This window comes from Austrofundulus limnaeus, unplaced genomic scaffold (assembly GCF_001266775.1).
Source record: "Austrofundulus limnaeus strain Quisiro unplaced genomic scaffold, Austrofundulus_limnaeus-1.0 Scaffold608, whole genome shotgun sequence".
Lineage (NCBI taxonomy): Eukaryota > Metazoa > Chordata > Actinopteri > Cyprinodontiformes > Rivulidae > Austrofundulus > Austrofundulus limnaeus.
The window spans coordinates 1-14,315 of record NW_013953010.1 but is presented as its reverse complement, the minus strand read 5'-3'; the positions used below and the strand labels follow the sequence as shown (position 1 = coordinate 14,315).

The 14,315-nt window shown below is 41.3% G+C and overlaps 1 protein-coding gene across 1 annotated transcript in view; it reads left to right on the top strand.

The window, feature by feature from the left end:
• The window catches only part of LOC106531227 (kinesin-like protein KIF2A), a gene marked incomplete at its 3' end in the record, with an annotated part of 57,304 nt that extends 43,802 nt beyond the window's left edge, over positions 1–13,502 (top strand). Inside the window, 7 exon segments of the mRNA XM_014027017.1 lie at positions 613–676; positions 1,263–1,354; positions 2,491–2,633; positions 2,715–2,919; positions 6,249–6,359; positions 6,816–6,883; positions 13,413–13,502. Coding sequence (XP_013882471.1) covers positions 613–676; positions 1,263–1,354; positions 2,491–2,633; positions 2,715–2,919; positions 6,249–6,359; positions 6,816–6,883; positions 13,413–13,502 — 773 coding nt within the window.
• Positions 13,503–14,315: the final 813 nt, after the last annotated feature.

Sequence of the window (14,315 nt, the reverse complement as noted above, 5' to 3'; positions counted from 1 at the left end):
GAGTCAGATGGGTCAAAAAAATCGGATTTGGGTCGGATTTGCCTGCAGTGTGAACGTAGCCTACAGAGCACTTCACTGTCAGACTGCAGGTTTACTTGTGGTTCCTGGAGTTTCTAAAAGTAGAATGGGAGGCAGAGCTTTCAGTTATCAAGCTCCTCTCTTGTGGAACCAACTTCCAGTTTSTYTCCGTGAGGCTGACACTCTGTCTACTTTTAAAATTAGACTGAAGACTTTCCTTTTTCATAAATCATAAAATATGACCTGCATCTCTTTCTTGTCCCTAATCCATCCTGGATCAGTCACCCCAAACAACGCTGTGAGTGGGGTACACGAGACCTCCTGCTAATTGCCCCAGACAGAAAATCAAACAAATGAAAAAAGAGATGAGCCAAAGTCCCCTGATCTTTAGAACACTTAACACAGATCTTGGAAACATCTATTAAGTATGGTGTATATTCCTAATTAAGATGACTGTTTTCAAAGTACAGACTCAGAAATAAACCAAGGAGCCAGCTTCCTCGGACAGATTACTTTTTTTCAGAGGAGCATTTTCATGGAGCATCAAGTGATGTTAATCTTTAAGTTGTCATGTTAGAATTTGTTTCTTTTCAGACAATGGGAGGAGATTTTTCAGGAAAAAATCAGGACTGCTCAAAGGGGATCTATGCTCTGTCTGGTAGGTCTCATCTACTTGCGTTATTGCCTGCCACCATAAGTAAATGCAGAGCGATAATGTTTTTGCTCATGTTTGTGTATGTGTGTTTTTGTGTCTTTTACCAAAATATCTCATTAGCCACTGAACAGGTTTGTAGAGATCCTCTCCATAAACATTGGATGAACACAATCATAACACATTTTCTGAACACTAACCAATTATAAAACAGATGTATTAAAACATAGCCAGTACCTACTGCAGTCAACTTTTTCTTTCTTTTAACAAGACATCTCATGAACCACTTGATGGATTTTAGTGAAACTCACAGAGTAATCACTACATATACATTCACAACTTTTAGACTTAATTTGATTCAAGATGGCAACCAAGGCTATAAGGGACCTTATCAAACACCAGAAATAGTTAGAACTCTGTCAGTTTTAAAAATATGGAGCCAAAATTTGGAGAAATTCACAACTCATACTCCAAGAGTGACATTTGTCTTGACTAATTAATATTGGGAACTATGCATTTATTCAAGGTATGCTAGGACTTAAACAGTTTTATGTAATTTAATGAGATTTCACATTTTTCTCTCTCTCTGCAGCCAGAGATGTTTTTCTTATGCTGAAGAAACCGACATATAAGAAGTTGGATCTGCAAGTGTTTGCCACGTTCTTTGAGATATATAGTGGAAAGGTTAGTGTTTGAACACAATCTACAGAGGTGGGCAGCGCTAATCCAAAATTTAGCTCCGCAATTTCTAAAGCACTAATGAAAATATTTAGATCTGCAGCTTCAAAAACGCTTATGTCATACAAAAACTATCGGATGCTAATTTTTAAGTGCAAGTTCAATTTAACACTTACTAGCTGGCAACAATTCATGTACAATATATGCTCAACACTGCCAACTAGCAGTGCATGAACCTGTGTACAGCTTAACTTACAACAGCTGATTGCTGGGGATGTGATTTCCTGAAACAGACCTTTAGCTCCTGGTGTAAAAATTAAAAAGTTGTTGAGGATTGCTAGTTCAGCTGCTTCTTTGTCTTTTTCTTTTGTTTGTTGTAGATTTTTCATTAAAGAAGCATCAATAACATAATTTTAAAACTGTTTATTGGAAAACTGAAGCGATGCATTCTGGGTACATGACGGATTTGGATTTTAAAGTTTTCCATGTAGTTGCTCCAGTTGACCACTAGATGTCAGTCTAACCCTGTTGGCTGATTGCTTCAATTAATTACGTCAAGTATTGAGCTCCAGCTTTTAAACTTTATTTTTTTTAAAAAGAAGCTCCGATTGTAAAGTAAAATAAATCAATACATACAATATTTTAGTATGGATTACAAATGTTAACTGTTTTTGCTGTTGTCTTCCTGCTACGTAAGCAGACACAAAGCATTGTGGGAAATCAGAAGCGTGACCCAAAGCAACAGTCAGCAGGATGTATACCTTCACAATAAGAGTGTTTATCTGGGAGGGGTGCTGTTGGATAGATCACATGTGTTGTGATTCATTGACAGTCATACCTTCTGCTGTTCAACATAATGATGACTGCTAGATAATTAGTTATTAGTGGTACTGCTTTTTAATTTTAGAAAGTGTAAATCTGCTTATGAATTATAAAAATTAATAAGATTGCTAAAGCGCAAATGAAATATTTAGGTCCGCAATTAGTGGATTTGCACTTTAGCGGACTGGCGCCCACCACAGACAATCACCAAGGGATATCTTAACATCATTAGAGAAATCATTTAAAAAAGTGAAAATACGTCTAACATGTTTTTGTCCTGCTGTAAATCATTAATTATATGATTGAATTTCTGTTCATAGGTGTTTGATTTGCTGAACCGTAAAGCTAAGCTCCGGGTCCTGGAGGATGGTAAGCAACAGGTGCAGGTGGTGGGGCTGCAGGAGAGAGAAGTGAAATGCACTGAGGATGTCCTGAAACTTATTGAAATGGGGAACAGCTGCAGGTAAGTATCAGAGCAGGTTATCAACAGAACAGTCGTGGGAAGAATCTGGCTGAGAGTGACATTTCTTTGTGCATCTTTTAGGACTTCTGGGCAGACGTCTGCAAACGCTCACTCCTCTCGGAGCCACGCTGTGTTCCAGATCATTCTGCGCCGGCGGGGGAAGCTGCATGGAAAATTCTCCCTAATTGATCTGGCAGGAAATGAGCGAGGGGCGGACACATCAAGTGCAGACCGACAGACTCGACTGGAAGGGGCAGAGATCAACAAGAGTTTGTTGGCACTCAAGGTCTGAGCTCTGTAGAAACCCTGCATTTTAACGATTTTAATAAACTGAATCAGAGTTGCACTTCAAAAACAGCTGTGTTCAAAATAATAGCAGTTGGTTTAAAATTGCATGTAAAGCTCAAAAATCTGTACAATGGTTTTTTTTTTTCAATGGATTGGGATCAAGTCAAGTCATGAAGAAAAAAATCATTAATTTTTAAATCACTTTACAGAAAATTAAGAATAATGAATATTGTGAAATGAATAAATGTGTGTGTGTGTGTGTGTGTGTGTGTGTGTGTGTGTTTTCTTTAATGCTTACTGTATAAACACCATTTCATAATACATACTGTAACATTGCTGCCTCACTTGATGAACTGTAAGACTGCGGATAGCATGTTTAGATACTGAAGGTTTCCTGATGTCTGTTTTATTTGCTGCACTTTATGTCCATGCAGTATTTCTGCCAGCTCTGTTCAAACCACAGTCAGTGGTGGGCACTAGTCCGCTAAAGTGCAAATCCACTAATTGCAGACCTAAATATTTCATTTGAGCTTTAGCGGTCTTACTAATTTTTATAATTCATAAGCAGATTTGCACTTTCTAAAATTAAAAAGCAGTACCACTAATAACTAATTATCTAGCAGTCATCATTATGTTGAACAGCAGAAGGTATGACTGTCAATGAATCACAACACATGTGATCTATCCAACAGCACCCCTCCCAGATAAACACACTTATTGTGAAGGTATACATCCTGCTGACTGTTGCTTTGGGTCACGCTTCTGATTTCCCACAATGCTTTGTGTCTGCTTACGTAGCAGGAAGGCAATGTTTAGAACTCCCTGTCCCAGTAAAAACAGTTAACGTTTGTAATCCATACTAAAATTTTGTATGTATTGATTTATTTTACTTTACAATCAGAGCTCCTTTTTAAAAATAAAGTTTAAACACTGGAGCTCAATACTTGATGTAATTGGTCGAAGCAATCGGCCAACGGGGTTAGAGACTCAGAAATGATTTAAAGACGTTATGCTGGTGAAGACAGACATCTAGTGGTCAACTGGAGTAACTACATGGAAAACATCCTAATCCAGGTAGAAAAAAATCAAAAAGAAAGAATCAGTAGGTCCTCTGGATGGTTCTTCTTTAGTGAAATGTTTCGTCTCTCCTCCAAGAGACTTCTTCAGTCTGATGAGTTTCAGGTGAACTGGAAAACTTTAAAATCCAAGCTCTTATTTTGAAGGGAAGATACTAGTTTCCTGTTCCCCGTACTTTAGTTTCCCGTCACTCCATCATGTACCCAGAATGCATCGCTTCAGTTTTCCAATAAACAGTTTTAAAATTACTTTACTGATGCTTCTTTAATGAAAAATCTACAACAAACAAAAGAAGAAGACAAAGAAGCAGCCGAACTAGCAACCCTCAACAACTTTTTAAAGAATCAGCTGAACTAGCAATCCTCAATAACTTTTTAAAGAATCAGCTGAACTAGCAATCCTCAATAACTTTTTAATTTTTACACCAGGAGCTAAAGGTCTGTTTCAGGAAATCACATCCCCAGCTATCGGCGGTTGTAGAATTAAGTTATAAAAGAGTTCATACACCACTAGTTGGCAGTGTTGTGCATATATTGTACATGAATTGTCAGCTAGCAAGTTTCAAATTGAACTTGCACTTCAAAATTAGCTTCCGCTAGTTTTTCTATGGCATAAGCAGTTTTGAAGTTGCGGACTTAAATATTTTTATAGGCATTTTAGAAATTGCGGAGCTAATTTTTTTGATTAGCGCTGCCCACCACTGACCATGGTTTTGACCTTTGCTGATCTCATGTCTCCTCCTCAACAATATCACTCTGAAAATTAAATAATAATTACTAAGCAAATCAAGACATATTTTTGACACTATGTGAACACATAAAATTACTACCTCACCTGTTCTTCACTCACTGACTGCTCACAGACAGCTTCTGGTCTTTTCTGCAGCTCGTCTCTACTCACATCTCATTACTTTTTCATAAAGGTTTGTGAGGGGATCCGGCAGGTCTAAATTCACTGTTTTAGGGACATATGAGTCTGAAAGCCCCCTCACAAGAGACAAGATTACTGGTTTTATTGTTTGTCCATCTTTTGTACAGCACTGGGACAAGTTTTTGTAAAGCTGACATTTCTCACTTGGGGTCAGTGGTGGGAAGGCTTTGGGGTTTGAGGAGGGTGTTTGGGTCTTGCTCTGCTTTTTGGATTTTTGTGTATTGTTGAAAACAACATTCTTTCCCTGCAGATACTCCACCTTCTTCATAGCAGTTTCACTCGGTCTGTCCCATTTGCACTTTTTAGATGTTGCTGTCATCTCTTCCTCCTTATCTTGGTTATGCTGCCATAATCTGAACAGCATGGCAGGCAGACACATGAGAGCAGCACTCGCCCTGTCCAACTGTGCAATTACAACGTGCACCTAGCACTACGCCATCTCTTCTAACCACTGCCATGGTTTCAGGGAGGGGTCATTTAATCTTTGTGTATGACTCACCTGAAACAAAAATCAGATGCACAGCGTGATATTTCAGCTACAAGCTTGCTGACTAATGTTAGCTAATGCTAGCATAATGGTAGGCTACTTACCTTTGTCATAACAACAAAACAATCCCATTGTGGTAAACTCTACAGGAGTATCTCGGTCACAAATCCCGATTGAGTCAATTTATATCCCTCTAGACTTTTGTAGGCCTTCAGTGAATATCTGGTGTAGTGTGACGGAAAGTTGATTAGGTATTTGTATATATCAGGATACTGCACATTCAGGAGTCCCGCCCCTCCCTGCCACCTGATCAGTTGTTTTAAAAAGCACACCACGAGCTAAATATGGATCACTGATTTGTGTCTGTGAAGTTCTGTGGTGTATCGATGTGTATCGCTCTCAGAAACTTGACCGCTTCTATCCATTCTTCTCATTGATTTCTCTGCTACCCGCTCGCTGTTTCCTGCCAAAATGGCATCGTAAACAAACTTGGTCACATGACGCCCGGATCTCTAGTAAGAAGCAAAAAATAGCAGCCACAGTATCAGGTTTATATAATCATCATGTATTCTACATATTCTTGAAGTTAAACACACTAAATGGGTTGCATCTGCTATTTTGCTCATTTGACAGAAGCAATCCTCAGTGCACATGGTAATTAAATCAACTTTCTGTGCACTATTAAGTTTGCACTTTTTACACAGGCAAACATTTAATAAATCAGCCCCTAAATGGCAAATTGTGCCATTAAAGCCAATAAGTAGTCATTTTTCTAAGTAAATTTTGAAGCATAAATAACTGAATTGTCCAAATATTATGTTTTGTTGTTGCAGGAATGCATCCGAGCTCTTGGCAGAAACAAACCTCACACTCCCTTCAGAGCCAGCAAGTTAACTCAAGTGTTGAGGGACTCCTTCATAGGAGAAAACTCCAGAACATGTATGGTAAGGAAAAAATAATGCCACAATTTTTTAATGCATGCAATCTTTTCAGTGCTGTTTTGACCGAGCCAAATTGTTACATGTCCCTCCAAATGTACGGCGTTCAAATTTTATGCTGTCCGCACCTTCCTGTCTCAACTAAGATGACTAAAATTAATATTTATATTTAAAATATAAAGGTGCTTCCTGACCGTTTTGACCCGGCTACTACCAGCTGCCTGCAGCTTCTTCAAACCCCACCTAAAAAAGTCAATCCAAACAATTATGTCTTTAACAAACTATTTCCACAAAAGTCAAACAGATCAATAATGTCTTGGACAAACTTCATGCACAAAACTAGAAACTTCTACTTGGTGACTGCAGCGACACCCTTTCCACCAGAGCAGAACTGATAGAAATAAGTGTTGGTAAATTTTCAGATATATTTTCTGAACCATTTTGTGATCTTTCCATTAACAGATTGCGACCATCTCTCCTGGAATGGCGTCTTGTGAAAATACACTCAATACTCTGAGATATGCCAACAGGTAAAATAAGATTTTTTCTAATAGAAAAAGAGTACAGTTAAACAAAAATATTCATTCTTAATCCTTTATAGTTTACTAGTGTATCCATTTATTCTAAGAATTTTAGAAATGTATTTATTTATGTCCTAGAAATCAAGGCCACTACCCTTTAGCAAATGTCAGTGGCTTTGCATAAATGTACATTGCACATCTACAAAAACAACATTTTTACTCGGTTAAGTAAGGAAAGGACCTCTCTAATCCAGCACATTCCAGATGTAGGTGGAACTGCAGATTTTCTGTTTTCCAGTGTTACCTTCCTAGCCTAGTTGTGAACGCTACTAAGTGCTTCTCAAGCAGAAAAGAGACCAAGTGAAGTACACCAAACTCTAAATAAGGCAGTTGAGGTTTTAGTAGCAAAATTCTTTTCAATTACCTTAGATAATGTAAGAATTTTTTTAGGCCAGAATAAAAGACATGGAAGAATTGCTTCCAACCACTTTAGTAATTTGCTTTGACCTGTCTGCATCTTTCAAGAACCTGAGAAGATTTTGAAAGATCAATTGCTGAGAGCAAGGACAGATAAGATTTTGAGATGCCTCCTTTCTTTTCCAAAGGGGATTTCTTTCAGCTTCTCCAAAATGTGAAAGCCCACATCCGGGCAATGGACACCAAGTTCCTTGATTTATTTTGTCCATAAGAGTCTGTCGAATCATTCTTTGTCTGGCAATGTCACCTAGGATGCTGAGCTGGTGTGGGTCTACTTTTGGCCCCCTGACTTGGTGCCTGTGTGTTGGAGTTTACTCCAGTAGATAAGAAGGTAGTTTCCCATCACCTTTGGGTGGGGGAATGGGCTCTGAAGGTCATTTGTGCTTATGCACTAAATGATTTTTCAGAGTACCCAGCCTTCTTGGAGTCCTTAGCGAGGGTGCTGGAAGGTGCTCCACCTGGGGATTCCTTAATTCTGCTGGGGGATTTCAATGCCCACGTGGGTAACGACAGTGTGACCTGGAGATGCGTGATTGGGAGGAACGGCCTCTCTGATCTGATCCTGAGCAGTGTTCTGTTGTTGGACTTCTGTGCTACTCACAGTTTGTCCATCACAAACACCATGTTCGAACATAAGGGTGGCCATATGTGCACGTGGCACCAGGACACCATAGGTCACAGATCGATGATTGACTTTGTAGTTGTGTCATCGGATCTACGGCCGCATGTTTTGGACACTCGAGTGAAGAGAGGAGCTGAGCTGTCAACTGAGCACCACCTGGTAGTGAGTTGGATCAGATGGCAGGGGAAGATGCTGGACAGACCTGGTAGACCCAAGCGAGTGAGGGTTTGCTGGGAACGCCTGGCAGAGGAACCCGTTAGACAGATCTTCAACTCATACCTCCGGGAGAACTTCAACCACATCCCAGCCTAGTCGGGGGACATTGAGTCTGAGTGGACCATGTTCCATGCCAATTGTTGAAGCGGCTGCCTTGAGCTCTGGCTGCAAAGTTGTCGGTGCTTCTCGCAGTGGCCATCCTCGAACTCGGTGGTGGATACCCCAGGTAAAGGAGGCAGTCAAAGCTGAAGAAAGAGTCCTACTGGACCTTGTTGGTTGGTAGGACTTCAGAGGCAACTGAGGAGTATCGGCAGGCCAAGCAGGCCGCACCCTTGGCCATTGTTCAGGCAAAAGCTCGGATGTGGGAGGAGTTCGGTGAGGCCTTGGACAAAGACTCTTGATTGGCTCTGAGGAGATTCTGGCAAACCATTCGGCGGCTGAGACGAAATAGAGGAACTTTTTATTCCTCCCAAACATAAATTCATTAATCCCAAAACTTAGTTAATTATCAATAGTCAGAAGGTCTGTGCAATGCCTGTGGCATTGAATTAGAGACCTCTTTGCACTACTTAATCCAATGTCTGGCCTTGAGTAGTCAATGGAAAATAATTCTTGGAGAACCTTTTATGGATACTGAAAAGCTTAGAACACTGAGTGTTTCTAACCTGGTGTTCTTCTGAGAGACAAGAAGCTTTGATTCAAAGCTCAGTGTCTTGTTGGTGAGAGTAATAGGCCCACTTAAGAGGCCCCACTCACTTGGGTTTTTCGAAAAAGAGTTAATGTGCAAAAGGAGAGATGGAAACACATTTGAGTTCTGTCACAGCAAACATTTACCTCATTGATCAGCTGTTCTTGCTGTCTGTCCGGTATAGGTACCAGAGCGACTGCAGCTGGACCCTCATCTCACTGTTGTTGTCTTCTCAGTTATTCTTGTGACATGAAGAGAATTGTATTTCTTTTTTTACGTCTCTAGACAGCATGTAACATCACTAAAACTAGTTGATATGACAGAATAAGTACAACTTTCCTGATAGTAGCAACATGTTCTTGATAACTTCTCTCCATTGTCCTAAGATGTGTAGTCCCTGCAAGTTTGCGACTTCTACTTCCTGTTTACTACAGCCATGCATCTTGTCGTGGCAGAATTTATTAAAAATGCAGAAACATGTGGAATAATGCAAAAGGTCTGCGTTTATGGCCGTCATGATTTTAATGGAGCAACAACGAACAGAGGTCGATCAAAGAACTCTGTCAAGCTATGGCTTCCACGTCAGTGAACAGCATCCAGTGATATAACATCCTGTAACAAGCTTATAACCAATCACAGTCCGACAACTGTAAACATCTAACCAATGACAGAGCTCCAGTTCAGGAAATACCTTATCAAAATAAGAGAGGTCACACATTGCCGGCATCTTAAAGTCTAGGGCAAACAGATTAAAACAGCCGAATCCAGTTATCAAATGAGATACAGTAATGACAATGTCTTGGTACAATGGAGAGTTATATAATTATTCCATAACACATCTGACTTAATTACACTTTGTGTAGCCTGGATAATTATCTTCAAGCCAGTTGATGGAAACATGTCTGACTCACATTTCTTCTATTTTTCCGTCTGTCCATCCGTCCGTTTTCTGCCGCTTATCCGGGATTGGGTCGCGGGGGCAGCAGTGTAAGCAGAGAGACCCAGACTTCCCTCTCCCCAGCCACTTGGGCCAGCTTGTCCTGGGTCTTCCTCTGGGTCTCCTCCCAGTGGGATGTGCCCGGAACACTTCACCAGGGAGGCGTCCAGGAGGCATCCTTACCAGATGCCCGAGCCACCTCAACTGGCTCCTCTGGACGTGGAGGAGCAGCGGCTCTACTCTGAGTCCCTCCCGGATGACCGAGCTTCTCACCCTATCTCTAAGGGAGAGCCCAGACACCCTGCGACAGACATCCAGTGAGAGCTGGAGATCAGGATCTGATGAAGCCAGTAGGACCACATCATCCACAAAAAGCAGAGATGTGATCCTAAGGCCACCAAAAAGGATCCCCTCAACGCCTTGGCTGCACCTCGAAATCCTGTCCATGAAAGTTATGAACAGAATTGGTGACAAAGGACAACATTGGCGGAGTCCAACTCTCACCGGAAATGAGTCCGACTTACTACCGGCAATGCAGACCAAGCTCTGGCACCGGTCCTACAGGGACCTAACAGCCCGTATCAATGGGCCTGGTYCCCCCCCCCCCCCACAGGAGTCCCTAAGGGACATGGTCGAATGCCTTCTCCAAGTCCACAAAACACTTAGACTGGTTGGGCGAACTCCCATGCACCCTCCAGGACCCTGCTGAGGGTGTAGAGCTTGTCCACTGTTCTGAGATTCGACTATCCAACGGACTCTCCTCTCCAGAACCCCCGAACAGACCTTACCAGGGAGGCTCAGAAGTGTGATTCCCCTATAGTTGGAACACACTCTGTGGTCCCCCTTTTAAATATGGGGACCACCACCCCGGTCTGCCAATCCAGGGGAACTGCCCCTGATGTCCACGCGATATTGTAGAATCGCGTCAACCAATGTAACCCCACAACATCCAGAGCTTTAAGGAACTCTGGGCAAATCTCATCCACCCCCGGTGCCCTGCCACCTAGGAGCTTTTTAACCACCTCGGTGAACTCAGCACCTGAGATTGGAGAGTTCAACCCAGGGTCCCCAGGCTCTGCTTCCTCATGGTCGTGTCGGTAGGATTGAGGAGGTCTTCGAAGTATTCCGCCCACCGACCCACAACARCCCGAGTTGAGGTCAACAGCGCACCATCCCCACCATAAATAGTGTTGGTGGTGAACCACTCCCCCCCAAGACACCTGATTAGTGGACCAGAATCGCCTCGAAGCTGTACAGAAGTCTTTTTCCATGGCCTCTCCGAACTCCTCCCATGCCCGAGTTTTTGCCTCAGCCATCACCCGAGCCGCAATCCGCTTGGTGATGGAAACATGTTTGGTTCGCAATTCTTCTATTTTTCCTTTTTGCAAAATTTTAAAAATTCCCTCAAAATTTAAATTAAAATTGGATGGAAACAGGGCTGATGAGAGTTGGTGTGTGATGTATTCTCTCTCTAGTATCAACAAAAGCTGGTTATGTTCTGACATCTGATGTAAAAGTTACCACATTCAGGGGTGTAACCTGGAAGAGCCTGAAGAAGTTAAAAGCTTGAATCATCATGATATGGAAAAAGTGTTTTTAGAAGTTGTTAGTTTATTAGAACCTCTGCTTAGAGCAGCCTGGGACAATCTGGGCTGCTGTGTTTTGTTTGGGTCCCAGAGACGATGAAGGCCTTTTTACTCTGAGGACTGTCCACTGTGTAGCTGTGAAGCTGACTGGACTCAGAAACAAGAATAAAGTTTTTAGAAGAAATCCATGTGGGTTCCTGCTAGTATTCATACTTCCATTTTTGAATGACATTTTTCTACACTAATTTTAGCTTATAGTTATGGTTTTGCTTTTATCAGACATTAGAGAGCTTGTTTTTTTCCATTTTCTTACCAATTAATTAGTTAGTTTTACTTTTTACCCACTCTATTGAGATATAGTATTGACATTATTAGGCTGGTTTTAGGATTTAATGACTTTTAGCTACTATTCTGCTGGTTTAATCTTGTAGTTTGTTAAGCATATTTGATAAGATAAGAGAAAAGATAAGATAAGATTGAACTTCATTGATCCCACAATGGGGAAATGTGCACATTACAGCAACTCAAGACGGGAGCTGCAGTAATAGGCTGCCTACCATGGCACCATCTTAAACAGAAAAAAAACACAGAAAAACCACACAAGGGAAGATGAGGAAAAAAACAAAAACATCATATTATATCAACACTGTGACACACTATGGTATTTATGAAAAAAAACCTCTGCATAGGGCAGATTTATTAGCCAGAGGAGTAAGTGAGTTTAGGGGGGCCCGAAGAATACAGTCCCCTAAACCAGCGCAGCCATAGTTCAGAATATTGATGGAACTGTTCATTCTGTGAGCCCCCATCCTACTCAGGAGACCAGAATCAAACGGGTGAGAGAGGAGGGGGGAGGTGTGGGGCAGAGCCTCGTCGACATATCCAGCCAGGAAGAATTTAGTCAACAGATCAAGGTCATTGTCGGGGAGAGCCAGATTCTGTAATCAGTTGTTTTGGGAACAAAAGAGACAAGCAGACAACAACAATTTTCCATCTGCATTAATGTCTGCTGGTGCATCTCAAGGTGGTGAATCCAATCAGACAAATAATGTGGACAAATTCCACCGAGCTGATCTATCAGCTCCTCCAAGATGAAATCCATCTGGCCAGCAAAGTCTAGGGACCACAGCCGGCCCTCGACCCTCAATAGAACTGCTTGCAGACTGAGTCCAGCTCGCTCAAGGCAACATGTCCAAGTGCTGATAGAACGGCAATCCATCAAATTAGTCAGTCAGCCAGGAGATGAACATCTACCCACTCTGTTTTGTAGAACACCAGGAGACTACCAGGCCAATCTGTAGAATCCAGTGATTGGAGTCCAGACACACTGTATATCCAGAACAGAGCAGAACAGAGGTCCAACATTGACATGTCCTCCCATGGAAGAAGAAAAAACTTTGTTCCAAAAGTTTTATTGAGAGACCAGCTAACCAAGTCCATAAAAATAACCATAATTTCTGGTTTCGGATGAAAAACGTAGAGAAGGCTCCTTGCAGTGAAGCAGGGAAGATAAGGAAGGGCAGGAGAGAAGGAAAAAGTGTCTTACTCCTCCGAGAGCAGAACAAAAAAAATGATGTCATAACGACCGTAATCTAGCTCTTAGCTGCTGTTTTACTTAATCTAGCTTTTTATATTCTCTTTATTTTAGCTTTGAGCAACTGTTGTCATCATTTTTCTGCCTTTTTATCGTTTTACTGTTCAGATCATAGTAGCTTGTTTTCCTGTTTAACTTGTGTTCTGACTGTTTCAGAATTTATTCTGCTCATTTAGTTTTTGTTTCTCTTGTTTTCAACTTTGCCATCTCACTTTCAGCTTCTTCAATAAATGTTAGCATTCACACTGTAAATTTGAAGAAAATGTCAATAATTCTAGTTGCTTATGAAAAAGATTTTTGAATGCTATAGGAAGTTACACGTCTAGATCCTCATCTAATGTGATATATCTTATTAACGTAAAACATGATGGCCCATTATTCTTTCCTGTCTTATTTTAGATTATTTTCTTTTCTGCAGAGTAAAGGAGTTTGGAATAAGCCCGTCCGACATTCCCTTCTCTCAAAGTGCAGGCGGTGGAGGTCACTCAGAAGTCTCTCCTACATATGAGTATGATCACTTGTCTTTTCAAAAGTTTCATTAATCCCTTAGTATGAAACCAGGCAGACACTGTGCTTTTATTAAGTGTTAAACCTTTTATTTGTTACTGCTTTGCTTTTATGGAGAAGTTGTGCATCCCTTTACTGGTACCTAAAGCTAGTTTGATGCCTTTTTTTGTATGCTCTTTGGGCTTAATATTGGAGGAAGCTCGTGGAGCAGGGGAACACAGCAGCACAGATGTTTTCATATATATATGTATATAGATTGTAAGACTTGGTAGATAGACAAACAGAGAGGAGACTTCAAAAGGTCCATCATTCTGTTTAGTTTATGACCCGTAACCCCCCCTCATACACACACATTTTGATACCTCTGTGTCAACTTTCAATAAGGAAATGTCACCACTGCCCCTACATGTTTGCTCTAGACCAAAAGCTAGATAAGAAACAAATTCATGTGGACTATGATGGTGAGAACAGGGAGATGGTAGAATATTTGGTGAGTCAAAAAGAAAAAATAAGTAGGTCCTCTGGATGGGTTCTTCTTTAGTGAAGATCCAGTTCCCCGGCAAAAACAGAGTAATATAGTGTATGCTGTTAAGTGTCAGGAGGACTGTGTTTAGTCATACATTGGAGAAACAAAACAGCCACTGTTCAAAAGAATGAGCCAGCACAGACGATCTACATCATCAGGCCAGGACACTGCAGTTTACACTCATCTACAGGCCAGGACACTGCAGTTTACACTCATCTACAGGCCAGGACTCTGCAGTTTACACTCATCTACTGGCCAGGACTCTGCAGTTTACACTCATCTACTGGC